The 21,152-nt window shown below is 44.1% G+C and overlaps 1 protein-coding gene across 2 annotated transcripts in view; it reads left to right on the top strand.

Annotated features, from left to right (window-relative positions):
• LOC144495176 (HAUS augmin-like complex subunit 3) overlaps window positions 1-21,152 on the top strand; it is a 156,449-nt gene that overhangs the window by 87,480 nt on the left and 47,817 nt on the right. For both annotated transcript variants that reach the window (XM_078215193.1, XM_078215195.1), the window contains 2 exons: window positions 13,347-13,417; window positions 20,571-21,143. In XM_078215193.1, the coding sequence (XP_078071319.1) occupies window positions 13,347-13,417; window positions 20,571-21,143 (644 nt within the window). The remainder of the gene's footprint in view (window positions 1-13,346; window positions 13,418-20,570; window positions 21,144-21,152) is intronic.

A 21,152-nucleotide genomic window follows, 5' to 3' on the forward strand; every position in this document is an offset into this window, starting at 1 on the left:
AGGAGGCCCTTCACAATGTGACCAATCTCGCCTGGAAGGCGGTGGCAGCCGGAGTCAGTGCCAGTAGCCTTATGAAGAGGACGGGGGTTCAAGCTTGTAAAAAAAATGAACAACTATAATCTGAATGGGTAAGTGCCCCGGGTGGCACTGTGAGCCTCTTTGTATCAGGAATCCGCCATGGGCTCAGGCCATGGTGTCATCAGACAGGTGTCATCAGCCAAGACCTCGGCATATCCCTTGTCCCCTATCAGCCATCTCAGTAGCCTGGGGTGACCTTCGAAAGTACCTGGGATTTGTGAGTGCCCAAGGACAAAACTGTCATGCATGCTTCCTGGAAAGCAGCACAGACCTGCATGAAGTTCATGTGGTGGCCACACTAGCTGCACATTTAGAGAGTGGAACCCATTTCTGTTGATAAACCGGACTCCCTGATGAGACGGGGTGCCAAGAGCCACATGGGTCCCATCGATGGCATCCTGGATCTGTGGCCTTCCAGCGATGGACACAAATCCTGCAGCGCTCTTGTCCTGACAGGCTTAGTCAAGATTGAAATTTATGAAATCTGAGGCCTGGTCATAGAGAGTATCTGTCACCTCATGAATGCATTTATTTATGTCCGGAAGACGTTTGAGATCCTGTTAAGTTCACCTGTTGACCCTTAGAACCATCTGGTTGCATAAAAGTTCAGGGCTGTTGTGACCTTCACGGCCACAGAGAGTGGATGTCCACCTCCTCCACGAAGTGCAAGGTTCAAAAGAATGTCACACAAATGCTGCACTATCTCCCGTGTGAGGCGGTGTCTCCAGTGGCAGATGACAGCTCCATGAAAGACATCCGGGCCCTGTAAACCCTCCATCTCTTTCGTATAAGCCTTTGAACCCCCTCTTTGGCCTGATGGGTGACTGACCTTGGAGCCTGCTCAGCGGCCTCCTAGCACTGGGTCTCCATGGGTGCCTCCTCTCTTAATTGCTGAAGTCTGTGCTCCTGCAGTGCGGTGAGTAGAATAATCGCCAGACCACTGGCTCCATCTGATATATCTCAGAACTCTGTGAGGGATGAGAGACAGAGGTGTAGGGGCGAATTTTACCGTCCCATCTGCCATAGGAATTGGAGTGGGCGAGGGGCCCAGCGGGATTTTCCGGTTTCGGGGTGAACTTGGCCGGAACATCTCACATGTAGACAGTAATGTTGGTGTTCCATCTTGTTACCTTCACACCCTCCCAACACCCCTTGTCTGTCTGGTCCTGGAACCTGTGAAACGTCAACCTTATCCATCGTCCAGCACTCATTCACATACCAGTTGCCCTTCACACTTCATCGCTTGAGCGGCCCTGTCAATGCCCTTGCCGCTTCAGAGTCGCCTATGGCCTCCTGTCCAGTGGTCCCTCCCTTAATGTCAACATTTGAATACTCTAAGGCAAATAGTGTGTTGCGACTGCGAGGCCATAGACCTTCCCTCCTGATGCCCTGCACGCACCTTTAATCCTTGACCACATGAGTTTTCACTCCCCTCTTTGACTGGGGCAACTGACATTGTTAAAGCTTAATTCATGATGGCCAATTAGTTATATGAGCTGAACTTCCTGGAATCATTCTGAGGCTGGGACAGGTAACACAATCTCCCTTTGTAACCCCGACATCAAATCACTGTCATGTCTTTACACTTAAGACTCCTGGGCAGCCACTGCATTTTCTATAAACGCTGACCCTCCTTCACCCCCTCATTGCAGTCCAGCCTTCTCCCTCAGGGTCTCATCCAGCCAGTCCCTTAGGCTGGCCTCCCTCGGTGTCATCATTTCCTTCCCCTACCTCATTAGCCGTGGTCCCTTAGATGTCCCATATCCCCAGGCCACTGACAGCTTCAAACTGCGCGCTTATTCTCACACACACAGGCAGAAGAATCATTCATGGCCGTGAAAAAGGTTTAAAAGTTGAAAGCCTTCCTGTGCATTAATCCAGGGCAGTGAGCAACTGTGAAACTCTTTACATTCATTCTGGCATTTTGGTTTTTAAGAGAGACACACTGTAGAATTGCTCTGGGCTTTTTAAGACAGAGAGGATGAAAGTTTCAGGATGACACAAATCACCTGCAACCCCCATGTCAGATGAGGCCTCGACCACCCTTTCTCACCCCCAATGCCCCCACCCCTAACCTCATTGAGCCTCAACCCCTCTACAGCTGGCCAGAGGTCCCTGTCCCCTTGTATAGCCTGGTGCAAGGTGGAGAGAAGCACTCACTTCCTTCCTCCCTCTCAGATACCATGGTAACAGGCTCCTGTCTTTCAAAAGGCAATAGTAATTCGCATCTGTATCACATCACGCTGGTGGATGGGAATATTCAGTGAGGTTTGAAGATTCGACTTTAACCTCGCCAAAGACATTTAAATGCAACTAAATTCATTCAAATCAGGTTTTTGCCCTTTCTGGACGTGAACCTGATTGTGTCACCGGGGAGGGCCCAGGAACATTGTGATATCATAGAATTTTACAGTGCAGAAGGAGACCATTTAGCCCATTGAGTCTGCACCGACCACATTCTCATCCAGACCCCATCTCCATATGAAATCGCTCTGGCGCAAATCCCGTTTTGGCTTCTCTTGAGAGTTAACAGGATTTGCACCTGTGGCTAACAGGGCCTGAGAATCACAGCCACTTTCTCCCAATGGGGACATTTTATGCAAAATGATAAAGTTTGAAGAGTTTTGATGCTGCCAATCTGGTGGTCCTGTGTACAAAAATGGCTCACTGGCCACAGTAGTTGTCCTTTTCAAAGGGTCTTTCGTGAAACCCTTTTGGGAATCCGCGCTTGCCACAGCTTCACAGGCTTTCAAATATACTTAGGTGAGAATTTTGTGGCTGAAGGTGAATACCTACTTTAAACTCCAGGCAATACAGGAAAGGAGAGGGAGAGTGAAGCAATCTTCCTTCTTAGTTGCTCTAAAGGCACACACTGAATTTAAAAAAAACATGTTCAGACAGAATTCCTCCCAGGTGAGGTGCTTTTCAGCCTATCAGTGAGACCCAGAGCCTGGAAACAGCATTTCCCCCCCTATCAGCAATTAAAGTTCAAATACAAATGGTTCCTATTTGCCCAGATGCCTTCCTTGTCATTTAACTGAAGTCATGTGATTTCTTAGAAAAAAACCTCCTCACAGTCCAAGATGATCCTTTTCTTAAAACAAAAATCGCTCTCAATTCCCAAGGAAGTGTCCTGATATTCCAATGCCCTTCCAATTTTTGAAAACAAATATAGTTCTTGGAGAGACCAAAGATGTGCAGGTTAGGTGGATTGGCCATGCTAAATTGCCCCTGAGTGTCCAAAGTTGCGTAGGTTAGATGGATTATCAATGGGAAATTATTGGGGTTATGGAGATAAAGTGGGGGAGAGAGCCTGGGTAAGTTACTCTGTCAGAGAGTTGTTGCACACTCAAAACGCCGAATGGCCTCTTCTGCACTGTAGGAATTCTATGATTCTATAAGAGATGGATTCTTAACATCATGCTGCCAAGTACGCCATCAGACCTCTGTTCTACAATAAACTATGAGCCTCTGTGTATTATTGTACATATTTACCAAGGAAGCTGTGGGGAGGATGCAGAGGGACTGGAAAGAGACAATACAGACAGGTTGGATGAAGGGGCAAGATGTAACTTGGGTGGCACAGTGGTTAGCATTGCTGTCTCACAACGCCAGGGACCCGGGTTCGATTCCCGGCTTCGGTCACTGTCTGTGTGGAGTTTGCACATTCTCCCCGTATCTGGTGGGTTTCCTCCCACAATCCAAAGATGTGCGGGTTAGGTGGATTGACCATGCTAAATTGCCCCTTAGTATCAGGGGTACTAGCTAGGGTAAATACATGGGGTTATGGGGATAGGGCCTGGTTGGGATTAAGGTCAGTGCAGACTCGATGGGCTGAATGGTCTTCTGCACTGTAGGATTCTATGATTCTATAACTTATTTCCTTAAAATAATGTTAAAAGTCTCCTGGATTGCTTTCGATAGCCACTGTGAGATTGATGCCAGTTAAGCAGGAAACTCCCGGCCATCCCCAGAGGGTTGGCAGCCCTACCTACACGTGACTCCAGACTCAGAGTAATTTGTTTGACTCTTGACTGCCCTTAAAGGATAATTAAGGATGGACACTGCCTGTGATGCCCACATCCCATGAAAGAATAAATAAAAAAACCTCAGCAAGGCCTTTCCTGAGGCATCTCTTTTTGAGGCTCAAAAGCCCTGACTTATAAAGCAATTCCTCATAGCTTATTCCTCCATGATCAAGGATTAGTTTCATTCATTCCTCTCTGATGCACAGTGAAGGGCATTCACAGTACAGATTGCAATAGTAAGTGTTTGGTTATGGATTTAATGGCTTTAAACCAGCAAGAGTTATGACAATAAAATTGAAATGGGTGTATGGTATTTTGTCCATGGAATATTTTCTATTTACCTCCTATTTCCAAATGTTAGCCCTCTAGGCAATCATAAATATGCAAGGTAGTTTGAAGATGTAATGTACCGGAGTTGAAGCATTGATAGTTTACTGGAATGCACAGTAAATTCTCTCTGCTGGAGGGATTGATGTAGGCAGCATAATAAGTTAGTGGCTGAAGGCTTGAAGTAGTCTTTCATTAGACAGTGAAGCTGCATTTTGATGTTCAGCACTATTTCCAAACTGAAGTTAATTTAAATGGTACAAAAGTGTTCATTCATTATTAAGTCGTGATGAACCATAGAATCCCTACAGTGCAGAAAGAGGCCTTTCGGCTCATTGTGTCTACACCGACTCTCCGAAGAGCATCTTACCCAGGCCCAACCACCCCGCCCCCCCCCCCCCCCCCCAATCCCTGTAACCACTCACATTTACCATAGCTAATCCACCTAATTTACATATCTTTAGACATTAAGGGGCAATTTAGCAAGGCTAATCTATCTAACCTGCCCCCTTGTCCACTCTTTGGAGTGTGGGAGGAAACTGGAGAACCCGGAGCAAACCTACGTAGACACGGGGAGAACGTGCAAACTCCACACACAGACAGTGACCCAAGGCTGGAATAAAAACCGGGTCCCTGGTGCTGTGAGGCTATAGTACTACCCACTATGCCACCATGCTTCCCTTAAATATTAAAACAGAGAAAAGCATAGCTCAGTTTGGTTGTGAGGAAATTTTGACTAAAGGTGGTTTGGCACAGCGCTGAGATAAATGGACTCCAAGTGAGAAAAGGGTAATGGGAAAAAGATAGAGGATTAGGGACTAGGTAGGCAGAGATTTAAACTTTTGGCATGTTAGGTTTGTCTAGAAAAATACAATTTTAATATATTTCCAAAGGCAGAAACGCCAACATTCATTTGTATAATTTTACAAAAAGTTAAAATATTTATGCTTTCCTGGAACAAATGAAAAGGAATAAACTTTAATGCTGGAAATTTAGAAGAAAAAATAGAAAGTTAGAAAATCCTCTTTTTTTGCCAGTCGATCTCTTTGTCCTTTGTGGTTAGAGCTTAAATCCTGTCTTTTTACTCATGTGATGGGCTCTACCATATTTGAAAATAGGGATGTTCAGGGTCAGATGTGGGGACAATAACTGCCATTGACATCAAGTCTGGAACTCCCTTCCTAACAGCATTATGGGTGTACCTGCACCACATGGTCTGCCGTGGTTCAAGAAGGTTGGCTCTTCATCACATTTACAATGGCGCCCATATCCCATCAATTAATTTTTAAAAATTGCAATAATCAGAGGCACTGAATCCGGGATAATGGGACAAGCAGTGTAAAAAGTACAAAGATGTGATAAGGGCCATGTAATGGAGCAACATTTTCATTTTGGCCCCATTGGACTCCCACACCCTTATGGTGGTCTTTCGCAGTTCTTAAGTGCAATTAAATTCTCATTCGCCATGCACCACCATTCAAGGGTTCTCCAACTCTTCCGGCTGGAACTGCCCTCAGAATTCCTTCTTGCAGGCAGTTCCTGGTCACAGCTTCCTTCCAGTGCCTGTGTGTAATACTGTCTTTTTCTAATGCTTTTAATACTTTTCAGGAGAATCTTGCACACTAGGTTGTACAGATGCAAGCCACTGGTGGGGTAACACTAGATGTAATGGGATGTTATGTATTTTGAGGAGCCAGCCAACAACAGTATAAGAAGGTGAAGGCTAGTATCAGGAGAGTTCAAACCCTGTATAATTCAAATTACAATTGAACGTCAGGTACATTTTGCATCCGTTTTCAGGCCATGAGATCAAAAGTCTAGGTTGACATTACATTGCACTACTGAAGGGGTGCAGCACCATCAGAGGTGGCATCTTTTGGTTGAGACATTAAAGAGTGGCCCCTCTGCCCTCCCAGGGAGATGTAAAAGATCCCGGAGCACTATTTCAAAGATGCGAAAAGAAGTTCTTCCCGTTGACCTACCCAATATTTACCCTTCAATCAGCATCACAAAAACAGTTGACCTAGGCAGTATCTCATTGCTATTTGTGAAAGCTTGCTGCGGACAAATTGGCTGCTGCATTTTCTACATTACTACAGTGACTATACGTCCAAAGTACTTCATTGGCCGTAAAGCACTTTGGAATAATTGGTGGTCATGAAAGGCATTATATTATAAATGCAAGTCTTTTTTTATTTTATTGCAATTGTTGACCAGACCCTGGGACATGGGGGAGATCGAGTTAGGGACCAATAATGTTCTGTTTAATGTAGATAAAGGTTGAGATTCTAGACACCCACTTTTGGAATGAAGCCACAAGATTCCACATGTTTTGAACAAACAAAATAAACTTTACTACACAAGTTCAGAAAGATAAAACAATTTACAATATGTATCTTATACATAGAAACATAGAAACCCTACAGTGCAGAAGGAGGCCATTCGGCCCATCGAGTCCGCACCGACCACAAACCCACCCAGGCCCTACCCCCACATATTTTACCCGCTAATCCCTCTAACCTACGCATCCCAGGACTCTAAGGGACAATTTTTAACCTGGCCAATCAACCTAACCCGCACATCTTTGGACTGTGGGAGGAAACCGGAGCACCCGGAGGAAACCCACGCAGACACGAGGAGAATGTGCAAACTCCACACAGACAGTGACCCGAGCCGGGAATCGAACCCAGGACCCTGGAGCTGTGAAGCAGCAGTGCTAACCACTGTGCTACCGTGCCGCCCCTTATACTCTAAAGTTCAGGGTAAGAATGAGGTACATGTGGATTAACAGATAAACTATGGTTGAACACACGACGCCAGAGTAAATGACAACTGCAACCAAGACAGAGTTCATGGATTTCTCAAGAACCCATCCAGACATCAGTAAGCACCACTTCAAACAATCTTGTTGAAACTCTGCCTCACAAGGAATTCCCAGTTTCAACTTTGAAGATCTTTACTTGGAATTCTCTCCAAAAGATGCTCCCACTGGGATGGCTATAAGAATGTCCACCTCATGGGGTTTATGATAGAACATAGAACAGTACAGTACAGAACAGGCCCTTCGGCCCACGATGTTGTGCCGAGCTTTATCTGAAACCAAGATCAAGCTATCCCACTACCTGTCATCTTGGTGTGCTCCATGTGCCTATCCAATAACCGCTTAAATGTTCCTAAAGTGTCTGACTCCACTATCACTGCAGGCAGTCCATTTCACACCCCAACCACTCTCTGCGTAAAGAACCTACCTCTAATATCCTTCCTATATCTCCCACCACGAACCCTATAGTTATGCCCCCTTGTAATAGCTCCATCCACCCGAGGAAATAGTCTTTGAACGTTCACTCTATCTATCCCCTTCATCATTTTATAAACCTCTATTAAGTCTCCCCTCAGCCTCCTCCGCTCCAGAGAGAACAGCCCTAGCTCCCTCAACCTTTCCTCACAAGACCTACCCTCCAAACCAGGCAGCATCCTGGTAAATCTCCTCTGCACTCTTTCCAGCGCTTCCACATCCTTCTTATAGTGAGGTGACCAGAACTGCACACAATATTCCAAATGTGGTCTCACCAAGGTCCTGTACAGTTGCAGCATAACCCCACGGCTCGCCTTTGGAGGTTCTTTCTCCCTGGATTCCCGAGTATACTCAAACTCTAGCTTACAAGCATATTTTCAGATTCATGTTGTGCCAAGCAGAACACCCCAGCTCCAAAGGACCTATTAAAACACTGCCAGAGGGTCCCACCCTTGTTACCAGGCAGGAACCAATGTAACAAGCATTGGACCATCTTGAACTTTAAATATTACAATATCTACAGACTGCTAATTTAACACCCAAGGACACAAGAATTATTAGATTTCATGACAATCCCCTCACCCTTTCTGAGCGCTGCACTATTTTGTCTCAGTTCCTCTTAGATCCAGTTCAGAAATAGCTTGATGATAGGTTATTAAGATGATGGTGGTAGCAGCAGTGATTAAAGTTAAGGAGCACTGTCAGTCCCTTTTATTTAAAAAAGTATATATATATTTTAAAAATTCATGGGATTAGTCAATCTGAAGCTCTATCTTCACCCTGCGCTCCCAATGGGCACCTGTGTTCACATGTAAAGCTGGCCAAAGAATTAGTGCTGCAGTGTTATCCTTTCTTCATCACATGCCTGAATTTGCTAAGTATAGTCTTTATGGGCCAGTTACCCTATTGCTTTAAACATCTGAACCATCATAAGGCTATAATTACCTTCAGTTGTTTCATCAGTGACCTTCACACCATGGTAAGGTCAAGTGTGAGGCAGTTCACAAGGTTCCACAAACAGTAATGTGCCAATAACCAATAATAATAATAATAAACCAATAATTTGTGGCCGGGACACAAGGAAGAACACCCCTCACCTACCTGAGAGGGCAGACAGGACCTCAGTTTAATGTTTCATCTGAAAGCCAGCACCTCTGACAGTGAAGCACTCTCTCAATTATGCACGGTCATCCTGTATATAGTGCTCATGTGTCTGGAATGTGAATTTAATCTGATGGGGGAGAGCTGTCAAGTTGAGGGCCATTTCTTGAGTGGCTCAGTGATATTGTCATTGGGTTAGTATTCCAGAGACCCAGAGAAAGATCTGAGGCCCCGGGTTCAAATCTCACCAAGGCAGATGGTGAAATTTGAATTCAGTAAAGATCTGGAATGAAAAGTCGAATGGTGACTGTGAATCCATTGTCAATTGTCACAAAAGCTCATCTGGTTTACTAATGTCCTTCAGGGAAGGAAATCTGCCATCCTTACCTGGTCTGGCCCTGCATGTGACTTCAGAGCCACAACAATGTGGTTGACTCTCAAATGCCCTCTGAAATGGAGGGCAGTTAGGGATGAGCAATAAATGCTGGCCCAGCCAGCAAAGTTCACATCCCATAAATGAATTTAAAAAATTAATCAGGAAAGCTCATAAGAAATTACCAAACGAGAATGGGGCAACAACAATTTATACTGCATTGGTTGGCAAGTGGACTCTGATTGGCAGAGGCAATTTCTTGTGAGCTATCCTGATGAGTGATGAGGTCCTGCAGGAGCAGTTTAGGGAGTTAGGTAGAAAGTTAAAAAGCAGGACCTCTAGGGTTGTAATCTCAGGATTACTCCCTGTGCCACGTGCCAGTGAGGCTAGGAATAGGAAGATAGTGCAGCTCAACACGTGGCTAAACAGCTGGTGTAGGAGAGAGGTTTCAGATATCTGGACCATTGGGGTCTCTTCTGGGGCAGGTGGGAACTGTACAAGAAGGATGGGCTGCATCTAAACTGGAAAGGCATAAATATTCTGGCTGGGAAGTTTGCTAGTGTCACAAGGGAGGATTTAAATTAGTTTGGCAGGGGGGTGGGAACGAAAACAAATGTGAATTAACTGAAGGGGAACCAGAGAGTAGGGCCAGTAAAACTCAGAGAAACAGCAGGCAGGGTGCCGTTGCTAATCAAAGAGGGTCTGGTGGACTGAAGTGCATTTGTTTCAATACAAGAAGTGTAACTAGTAAGGCAGATGAACTTAGAGCTTGGATTAGTACTAGGAACTATGATGTTGTTGCCATTACAGAGACTTGGTTAAGGGAAGGACAGGACTGGCAGCTTAACATTCCAGGATACAGATGTTTCAGGCAGGATAGAGGGGGATGTAAAAGGGGTGGGGGAGTTGCACTATTGGTTAAGGAGAATATCACAGCTGTACTGCAGGAGGACACCTTGGAGGGCTCATACAGCAAGGTAGAGCTCAGGAATAGGAAGGATGTAGTCACAATGTTGGGGGTTTACTATAGGCTGCCCAACAGATAGAGGAACAGATATGTAGGCAGATTTTGGCAAGGTGTAAAAGTAACAGGGTTGTTGCAGTGGGAGATTTTAACTTCCCCCATATTGACTGGGACTCACTTAGTGCTAGGGGCGTGGATGGGACAGAGTTTTTAAGGAGCATCCAGGGGGGCTTCTTGAAACAGTATGTAGATAGTCTAACGAGGGAAGGGGCCGTACTGGACCTGGTATTGGGGAATGAGCCCGGCCAGGTGGTCGACGTTTCAGTCGGGGAGCAGTTTGGAAACAGTGACCACAATTCAGTAAGCTTTAAGGTACTGATGGATAAAGAAAAGTGTAGTCCTCAAGTTAGGGTGCTAAACTGGGGGAAGGCTAATTACAACAATATTAGGCAGGAACTGAAGAATGTAGATTGGGGGCAGATGTTTCAGGGCAAATCAACATCTGGCATGTGGGAGGCTTTCAAGTGTAAGTTGATAGGGATTCAGGACCGGCACATTCCTGTAAGGATGAAGGATAAGTATGGCAAGTTTTGGGAACCTTGGATCAAAAGATCCTAGTCAAAGAGCAAAAGGAAGCATTTGTCAAGGCTAGGAGTCTTGGAACACACGAAGCAAGTTTGGAATACAAGGAAAGTAGAAAGAAACTTAAGCAAGGAGTAAGGAGGGCTAAAAGGGGTCACGAAAAAGCATTGGCCAGCAGGATTAAGGAAAATCCCAATGCTTTTTATACATATATAAAGAGCAAGAGGGTAGCCAGGGAGAGGGTTGGGCCACTCAAGGACAAGGGAGGGAATCTATGCGTGGAGCCAGAGGAAATGGGCAAGGTATTAAATGAGTACTTTGCATCAGTATTCACCAAAGAGAAGGACTTGGTGGATGATGAATCTGGGAAAGGGTGTGTAGATAATTTGAGTCATGTTGAGATCAAAAAGAAAGAGGTATTGGGGTTCTTGAGAAACATTAAGGTAGATAAGTCCCCAGGGCCTCATGGGATATACCCCAAAATACTGAGAGAGGCAAGGGAGGAAATTGTTGGGGCCTTGAGAGAAATCTTTGTATCCTCACTGGCTACAGGGGAGGTCCCAGAGGATTGGAGAATAGCCAATGTTGTTCCTTTGTTTAAGAAGGCAAGAATAATCCAGGTAATTATAGTTGAGCCTTACATCAGTGGTAGGGAAATTATTGGAGAGGATTCTTCGATTTAGGATTTACTCCCACTTGGAAATAAGTGGACGTATTAGCGAGAGGCAACATGATTTTGTGAAGGGGAGGTCATGTTTCACTAACTTGATTGAGTTTTTTGAGGAAGCGACGAAGATGATTGATGAGTGTAGGGCAGTGGATGTTGTCTACATGGACTTCAGTAAGGCCTTTGAAAAGGTCCCCCATGGCAGACTGGTGCAGAAGGTGAAGTCGCATGGGATCAGAGGTGAGCTGGCAAGGTGGATATAAAACTGGCTCGGCCATAGAAGACAGAGGGTAGCAGTGGAAGGGTGCATTTCTGAATGGAGGGCTGTAACAAGTGGCATTCTTCAGGGATCAGTGCTGGGACCTTTGCTGTTTGTAATATATATAAATGATTTGGAGGAAAATGTAACTGGTTTGATTAGTAAGTTTGCGGATGTCACAAAGGTTGCTGGATTTGCGGATAGCGATGAGGACCATCAGAGGATACAGCAGGACATAGATAGATCGGTTATTGGCTTGGGCGGAGAGATGGCAGATGGAGTTTAATCTGAACAAATGTGAGGTAATGCATTTTGGAAGGTTTAATACAGATAGGAAATATACAGTAAATGGCAGAACCCTTTAGAATATTGATAGGCAGAGGGACCTGGGTGTATAGGCATGCAGGTCACTGAAAGTGGCAACACAGGTGGATAATGCCCTTCATCGGCCGGGGCATTGAGTTTAAAAATTGGCAAGTCATGTTGCAGCTTTATAGAACCTTAGTTAGGCCGCACTTGGAATATAGTGTTCAATTCTGGTCGCCACACTACTAGAAAGATGTGGAGGCTTTGGAGAGGGTACAGAAAAGATTTACCAGGATGTTGCCTGGTATGGAGGGCATTAGCTATGAGGAGAGGTTGGAGAAACTTGGTTTGTTCTCACTGGAACGACGGAGGTTGAGGGGTGACCTGACAGAAGTCTACAAGATTATGAGAGGCATGGACAGAGTGGATAGTCAGAAGCTTTTTCCCAGGGTGGAAGAGTCAATTATTAGGGGGCATAGGTTTAAGGAGCGAGGTTTAAAAGAGATGTACGAGGCAAGTTTTTTACAGAGAGGGTGGTGGGTGCCTGGAACTTGCTGCTGGGGGGGGAGGTAGTGGAAGCAGATATGATAGTGAGTTTTAAGGGGTGTCTGGACAAATACATGAACAGGATGGGAATAGAGAGATATGGTCCCCGGAAGGGTTGGGGTTTTAGTTCAGTCGGGCAGCATGGTCGGTGCAGGCTTGGAGGGCCGAAGGGCCTGTTCCTGTGCTGTAATTTTCTTTGTTCTCTTTGTTCTTTGAGTGCAAGATGAAAAGCCTAGATAGCATGTCTTTTTCTAGCAATACTCAAGTTCTGTACTACTAAACAACAATTTGTAAATGTAACTTTTAAAATTTGTTCTCAGTGTCTGTGTGACCATTAGTAAAGTTTCATTTATTGCTCCCCCCCCAACTCCCATCACCTTGAGAAGGGGGTGGTGGGTTGAGCCATTTAAAAATACAAATCAGAAACTATGCAAGTCTTTTAAATGGTATAGTTCTTGATTCTCCTGTTCCAGTAGTGCATTGATTTGTTTTGAAGTCTTCCATGTATTACTTGATTGTTGACATTCTGACTTCCAACAATAGCTTCTAGTTTCTCAGTTATCTATTTACCAGGTATTTTTGATTCAATTTCCACTGCAATGTCCAACATGGCTACAAAAATATATTACTTCAAAGCTTCCATTTTCTTTTATTACTTTGTTAAGCATGTTATGATTATTGGCTGTAATGAGTAGAAACAGCCACACGATGGGGTGAGCTGTACAGTTTTCCAGTGTTTTTTAAACTGCATGACATGACCGAATAAAGAGATGGCAAATATACATGACAGAGGTTTAATGATGTTTTTTGTTTGTTAAAGGGAGTAAAATTGTGGAAATACCACGCAAAGTATTCTTCAGCACAAAAGAAGGCCTAACATCTGAGCCGCAGGTAAACATCAATGTCAAGTTGTGTTCCATCATTAATAGAATTGGCCATTAGCTCTCTTTGTACAACACTGAGCTGGGACAATCACCACTGATAACACTTTTCATTGTTTCTGTTTCATCCTGCCGTTTAATTGACTTTTGATGTTTCGATAGTGAGTGCTCCGTGGCATCGGACATCTTCCTGGACTGTTATAAAGCTCTGGTTGCGTCCACAGTTCGTGTACTGTATTCTGTATTCAGTTCTGGTCACCAAGCTTTAGGAAGGATGTTTTGGTCCTTGAGAGGATGCAGAGCGGATTTATCAGAAAGGTTCCAGGGATGGGAGATTTTAGCTGCAGGGTAAGGTTGGAGATGCTGGGGTTGTTCTCACTGAAGCAGAGGAGGTTGAGGGGAGATTTGATAGAAATGTAAAAGATTATGACAGGCTTAGATAAGTTCGACAAAGGAAAGCTGATTGCACAAATACTGGAAGACTCAGATCTAATGTTTTGGGCAAGACATAAAGGGGAGATGTGAAGAAATACTTTTATATGCAGTGAGTTGTAGTGACCTGGAACTTTCTGCCCAAGAGGGTGGTGGAAGTGGCAAAGATGAATGATTTCAAAAGGAAATTGAATGGGCATTGGAAATAAATAAACCTGCATGATGGTGAATGTCTGGAAGGCTGGTGGAAGCAGAGACACTCATAAATTTAAGAAGTGTTTAGATGTGCACTTGCAATGCTAAGGCATACAAGGCGATGGGCCAAGTGCTGGAAAATGGGATTAAAATAGTTGGGTGGTTTGTCTTTGACCGGTGCTTACGCGATGGGTCGAAGGGCCCTTTTCTGTGCAGTATTAGCACTGCAACATTACAAAACAGCTGATTATCTGGTCATTATCATATTGCTGTTTGTGGGAATTGCTGCCGTGTTTCCTACATTATAACAGTGGATACTGTTCAAACAGTACTTCACTGGTGGTAAAGCGCTTTGAAACAATCGGTGATCTTGAATAGCTTTATATAATTGCATGTCTTTCAAATTTTGATCAATTAAACCTGCCCTCAGCCTTCTCTGTTCCAAAGAAAACAAACCAGCCTGTCCAATCTTTTCTCCATTCCTAGCATCATCCATGGAATCACAGAATCCCTACAGTGCAGAAGGAAGCTGTTTGGCCCATCAAGTCTGCATTGACTCTCCTACAGAGGATCTTAACCAGGACAAACACCCCACCTTATTGTCATAACCCCACTCATTTATGGCCAGTCCACCCAGCATACACATTTTGGGACATTAAGGGCAATTTAGCATGGTCAATCCACCTAACCTGCACATCTTTGGACTGTGGGAGGAAACCGGAGCACCCGGAGGAAACCCACGCAGACATGGGGAGAACGTGCAAACTCCACACAGACAGTGATCCAAGGCCAGAATCAAACTCGGGTCCCTGATGCTGTGAGGCAGCAGTGCTAACCATTGTACCACTATGTCGCCCTTTCTGTGTAAATCTCTTCTGTACCTTCTCGACCACCCTCCAATTTGAACATCCTCCATTTTAATCACACTGACATTGGCAGCTGTGCCCTTAACTACTGAGACCTTAAACTCAGGAATTCTGTTTTTAAACATCTTCACCTCTCTATCTCTTTCCTCCTTTACTACTCTTCCTAAAACCTCCCTCTTTGTTTCTAAGATTTTCATCGGCCACAATATATTATGTGACTCAATGTTAAGTTTTGATGGATAATGCTCCTATGAAGCATCTTGGGCATCTCACTATTTAAAGAACAGTAGAACTAGGAGCAGGAGAAGCCTGCTCCACCTTTCAATAGAATCATGGCTGATCTCATCTCTGCCTCAACGCCACTTTCCTGCCTGTTCTCCATATCCCTTCAACCCATTATTGATTAAAAATCTCTATTTCCTCCTTAAATTTACTCAATGTCCTGGCATCCACCCCATTCTGGGACAGTGAATGCCACAGATTCCCAACCCTTTGAGAGACATCATTTCTCCTTGTTCCTGTTTTAAATCTGCTACCCCTTATCTGACAACTATGTCCTCTTGTTTTAGATTGCCCCACAATAGGAAACATTCGCTCTACGTCTACTTTGTCAATCCCCTTTATCATCTTGTCGAACCTTCTATCGCTGCATCCAAGTCATTAGCATAGGTTGCAAATAGTTGGGGCCTGAGGACTGAACCCTGTGACACCCCACTGGTTACATCTTGCTAACCAGAAAAAGACCCATTTATCCCCACTCTGCCTTCTGTTGGTTAAACACAGTAAGAAGTCTAACAACACTAGGTTAAAGTCCAACAGGTTTATTTGGTAGCAAATGCCACTAGCTTTCTCCGTTTGCTACCAAATAAACCTATTGGACTTTAACCTGGTGTTGTTAGACTTCTTACTGTGTTTACCCCAGTCCAATGCCGGCATCTCCACATTCTGTTGGTTAGCCAATCCTCTATCCAAGCTAATAAGTTAATAAATGCAAATTGTTGTACATAATACATAAGAAATAAGAGTAGGAATCAACCATAAGGCCTCTTGAAGCTGCTCTACTGTTGATTAAAATGGTGACTAATGTTTTATCTCAACTTCACTTTCCCACACTCTCCCTATATAACTTGATTCTCTTAGTGGTCAAAAATTTATTGACCTTAGAGTCATAGAGTCATAGAGGTTTACAGCATGGAAACAGGTCCTTGGGCCCAATTTGTCCATGCCACCCTTTTTTTAACCCCTAAGTTAGTCCCAGTTGCCCGTGTTTGGCCCACATCCCTCTATATCCATCTTACCCATGTAACTGTCTAAACGCTTTTTAAAAGACAAAATTGTACCCGTCTCTACTACTACCTCTAGCAGCTTGTTCCAGACACTCACCACCCTCTGTGTGAAAGAATTGCCCCTCTGGACACTTTTGTATCTCTCCCCTCTCACCTTAAACCTATGCACCCTATTTTTAGACTCTCCTACCTTTGGGAAAAGATATTGACTATCTAGCTGATCTGTGCCCCTCATTATTTTATAGACCTCTATAAGATCACCCCTAAGCCTCCTTCGTCCAGAGAAAAAAGTCCCAGTCTAGCCTCTCCTTATAACTCAAGCCATCAAGTCCTGGTAGCATCCTAGTAAATCTTTTCTGCACTCTTTCTAGTTTAATAATATCCTTTCTATAATAGGGTGACCAGAACTGTACAGTATTCCAAGTGTGGCCTTATCAATGTCTTGTACAACTTCAACAAGATGTCCCAGCTCCTGTATTCAATGTTCTGACCAATGAAACAAAGTATGCTGAATGCCTTCTTCACCACTCTGTCCACCTGTGACTCCACTTTCAAGGAGCTATGAACATGTACCCCTAGATCTCTTTGTTCTATAACGCGTCCCAACTTCCTACTATTAACTGAGTAAGTCCTGTCCTGGTTCGATCTACCAAAATTCATCACCTCGCATTTATCTACATTAAACTCCATCTGCCATTCGTCAGCCAACTGGCCCAATTGATCAAGATCCCGTTGCAATCCTAGATAACCTTCTTCACTGTCCAGTATGCCATCAATCTTGTTGTCATCTGCAAACTTACTAACCATGCCTACTAAATACTCATCCAAATCATTAATATAAATGACAAATAACAGTGGACCCAGCACCGATCCCTGAGGCACACCGCTGGTCACAGGCCTCCAGTTTGAAAACGCTCTACAACCACTCTCTATCTTCTGTCATCAAGCCAATTTTGTATCCATTTGGCTACCTCACTCTGGATCCCGTGAGATTTAACCTTATGCAACAACTTACCATGTGGTACCTTGTCAAAGGCCTTGCTAAAGTCCATGTAGACAAAATCAACTGCACTGCCCTCATCTACCTTCTTGGTTACCCCTTCAAAAAGCTCAATCAAATTTGTGAGACATGATTTTCCACTCACAAAGCCATGCTGACTGTCCCTAATCAGTCCTTGCGTTTCTAAATGCCTGTAGATCCTGTCTCTCAAAATACCTTCTGACAACTTACCCACCACAGATGTGAGGATCACCGGCCTGTAGTTCTCAGGCTTTTCCCTGCAGCCTTTCTTAAATAAAGGCATAACATTTGCCACCTTCCAACCTGACCTTTGACTATCGATGATTCAAATAACTCTGCTAGGGGACCCGCAATTTCCTCCCTCACCTCCCGCAATGTCCTGGGATACACTTCATCAGGTCCTGGGGATTTATCTACCTTGATGCACTTTAAGACTTCCAGCACCTCCTTCTCTGTTATATGTACACTCCTCAAGACATCATTATTTATTTCCCTAAGTTCCTTAACATCCATGCTTTTCTCAACAGTGAATACTGATGAGAAATATTCATTTAGAATCTCACCCATCTCTTGTGGATCCGTACATAGATGACCTTGTTGATTCTTAAGAGATTCTACTTTCTCCCTAGTTACCCTTTTGCCCTTTATGTATTTGCAGAAGCTCTTTGGATTCTCCTTTGCCTTATCTGCCAAAACAATCTTGTTTCCCCTTTTTGCCCTCCTGATTTCTCTCTTAACTCTACTCCTACACCCGCTATACTCTTCAAGGGATCCACTTGATCGCAACTGTCAATGCATGTTATATGTCTCCTTCTTCTTCTTGACCAGGTCCTCAATATCCTTAGTCACCCAGTGTTCCCTACTTCTACCAGCCTTGCCCTTCACTCTAAGAGGAATGTGCTTACCCTGAACCCTGGTTAACACAATTTTGAAAGCCTCCCATTTACCAGACGTCCTATCATTCTCCATAGCTATCTTAAAACTAATAGAATTATGGTCACTGGTCCCAAAGTGATCCCTCACTAACACTTCTGTCACCTGCCCTTCCTTATTTCCCAAGAGGAGGTCTAGTTTTGCCCCCTCTCTAGTCAGGCCATCTACATACTGAATGAGAAATTCCTCCTGAATACACTCAACAAATTTGTCTCCATCCAAGCTTCTAATACTATGGCTGTCCCAGTCAATGTTGGGAAAGTTAAAATCCCCTACTATTACCATCCTATTTTTCTTGGAGCTATCTGTAATCTCCTTACATATTTGCTCCTCAATTTCCTGCCGACTATTTTGGGGCCTATAGTACAACCCTATCAAAGTGATTTCCCCCTTCTTATTTCTCAGTTCTACCCATATAGACTCAGTGGGCGAACCCTCGGATATATCTCCTCTCAATACGGCCATGATATTTTCCTTAATCAAAAGTGCAACTCCCCCTCATCTCTTACCTCCTGTTCTATCTTTCCAATAGCATTTGTACCCTGGAACATTGAGCTGCCAGTCCTGTCCTTTCCTTAGCCATGTTTCAGTAATTGCTATAATATCCCATTCCCATGTACCCATCCATGCCCTGAGTTCATCTGTCTTGCCCGTCAGGCCTCTTGCGTTGAAATAAATGCAGTTTAATCTGGACTTCCCTTGCTCTCTGTTTTGCTTTTGCCTGATCTCTAGTACTAGGATTACTGACACTGCCTTTACTCTTTAATGTGCTCTCTTTAACTTCAGTGCTGCCCTCAACCTTCTCTTCTGTCTCCCTACTGCTTTGGGTCCTAAGACCTTGGTCTTGTATATACCAAATGACTGAGATCCACAGCTCTTTGCGATAGAGAATTGCAAAGATTGACAATCCTTAGAATGAAGGAATGTGTCCTCGTCTGAGTCCTGCATAGCTGTCTCCTTATCCTGGGACTTTGACTCATAGTTCTAGACTCTCCAACCAGGGGGCATTTAGGTGAACCATTAAATGTTCTCTTTACCTTGCCAGTGTACTGAAGTTTTTAATAATTCATGTTTGCAAGATGAAATGTTGAAAAATTCTAATGTCAAATGTAAGAAAATAAAGTTAAAGGAGCCTGCCTTAGGGCTTTGTGATTCATCTAGCAGCTTTCGAAAAAGTAATTTAGTAGTTAAATTTGAATTTGTATGCGAATCAATCTCTTTAATAACATTAAGTCTGTCATGGGAATGTGTTAGTGTCTTGGATGTTAATTGGGTGATTGAACATCCAAATTATTTTCTTTGAACGGCTGGCTGACTTTGAATTCAGCTCGGATATTCCCTGTTCTTGGCAGTGAGCAGACTTGGCAGTGAGCAGAGGATGGAACACATGTGGCTCATTGAGTATTTAAAAAAGAGAACATGGGGTTCACTTTCTAAGGGGGCTGGGGAGGAGTGGCTCCTGTACACGGGTCTCTGGGAAGCAAAGGCCTGGGAACCCAAGATATGCCAATATTGACATAGTTGCCTGCCAGTCTCATGTAAACAAGGTGCACACACACTAACCCCACAAACACCAGGGAGTGGTGGTGGCTGGGGAGAGGGGGCACACAGTGGAAGCTGCCATGGTGACATTTGAACCCATGTCCCCAGAGCATTAACCTGGACCTCAGGATTACTTGTCCAGTGACAGTACCATGACACTACTGGTTGTGTTGGTCAGATAGGCTGATTAGTGGCAAATGGCATTCAATCCGGATAAGTGTGAGGTGATGCACTTGGGCAGGACAAACAAGGCAAGGGAATACATGATGAACAGCATGGGAAGAACCAGAGGGACCTTGATGTCCATGTAGACTGGTGTCTTATTGTAGCAGCACAGGTAGATAAAGTCATTTTTCACCCAAAGGGTGGTGGGAGTCTGGAACTGACTGCCTGAAAGGATGGTGGTGGCAGAGACCTTCTTAACATTGAACAAGCATTTAGATGTGCACTTGCGATGCCAAGGCGTACAAGGCTATGGGCCAAGTGCAGGAAAATGGGTTAGAATAGTTAGGTGGTTTGTCTTTGACCGGTGCAGAGGGTCTTTTCTGTGCTGTATAACTATATGACTCTATGGCTACCATCTTCCCCATATGGTCTTGCATCTCCTGCATTTTCCATCCATTCAAATTAACACTAAGAATATTCAGCGAGAACACATTCATCCCTGTAATTTAATTTATGTCATTGCGCCTTGCTTAGAATTTACAGCACAGAAACATATGGTCCACACAAATCTCCTCCTACTTAACTTCGCCTCACCCTATCAACATATACTATTCCATTTTCTCTCATGTATTTGTCTAATTTCCCTTTTAATGCTTTTCATGGTAAATTTATTTTTTATTGTATATATAAATGAAGCAAATGCAAATGTTTATGTCTTAACAGAAAAATAATTCCTGGTGGCTAATGGAAAGCACGTCTCAACATTTTGGAGACAATATGGTGAATGTGGTTGGTAAAGAATGTCCAGACACACATGCATCCTTTCAGTTAGACAAGAGGGATCCAGGAGCAGCTGCCTGTCAGGGCTATCCGAGTTTTGCACGACAACATCAGGTGTTGGCACAACAGAACTTCTCAGTTAACCAGGGATTCCCAGGGCTAGTCAAGACGTTGGCCTCATTGGGAGAAAGACTCAGTTCAGTCCAGGATAAGACAGCTGGGAAGAAGGATAACCATCTCAAAAGGAAAAGGGCCGTGACAGAACAAAGTGTAAAGAAGCTAGAAAACATGTTGACGCTGAAACAACCAGTGGTGAACACTGTGTTAGACGATGGCCAGAGCCACAGCACCAAAGGGAAGGAGAAGTCAACACCAAAGCCACAAATTTGTGATCTCTTCATTCTAGACAGTAAACAAAGGTCTAAGGTGCTGGAAGAGATATCTCATGCATCAGTTATTGTTTTAACTATGGTGTATCAAGATGGATCTTCTCAGCTTACTGCAGTAAAGGATCAGGTGAGTGAA

Source organism: Mustelus asterias, chromosome 6 (assembly GCF_964213995.1).
Source record: "Mustelus asterias chromosome 6, sMusAst1.hap1.1, whole genome shotgun sequence".
Classification (NCBI taxonomy): domain Eukaryota; kingdom Metazoa; phylum Chordata; class Chondrichthyes; order Carcharhiniformes; family Triakidae; genus Mustelus; species Mustelus asterias.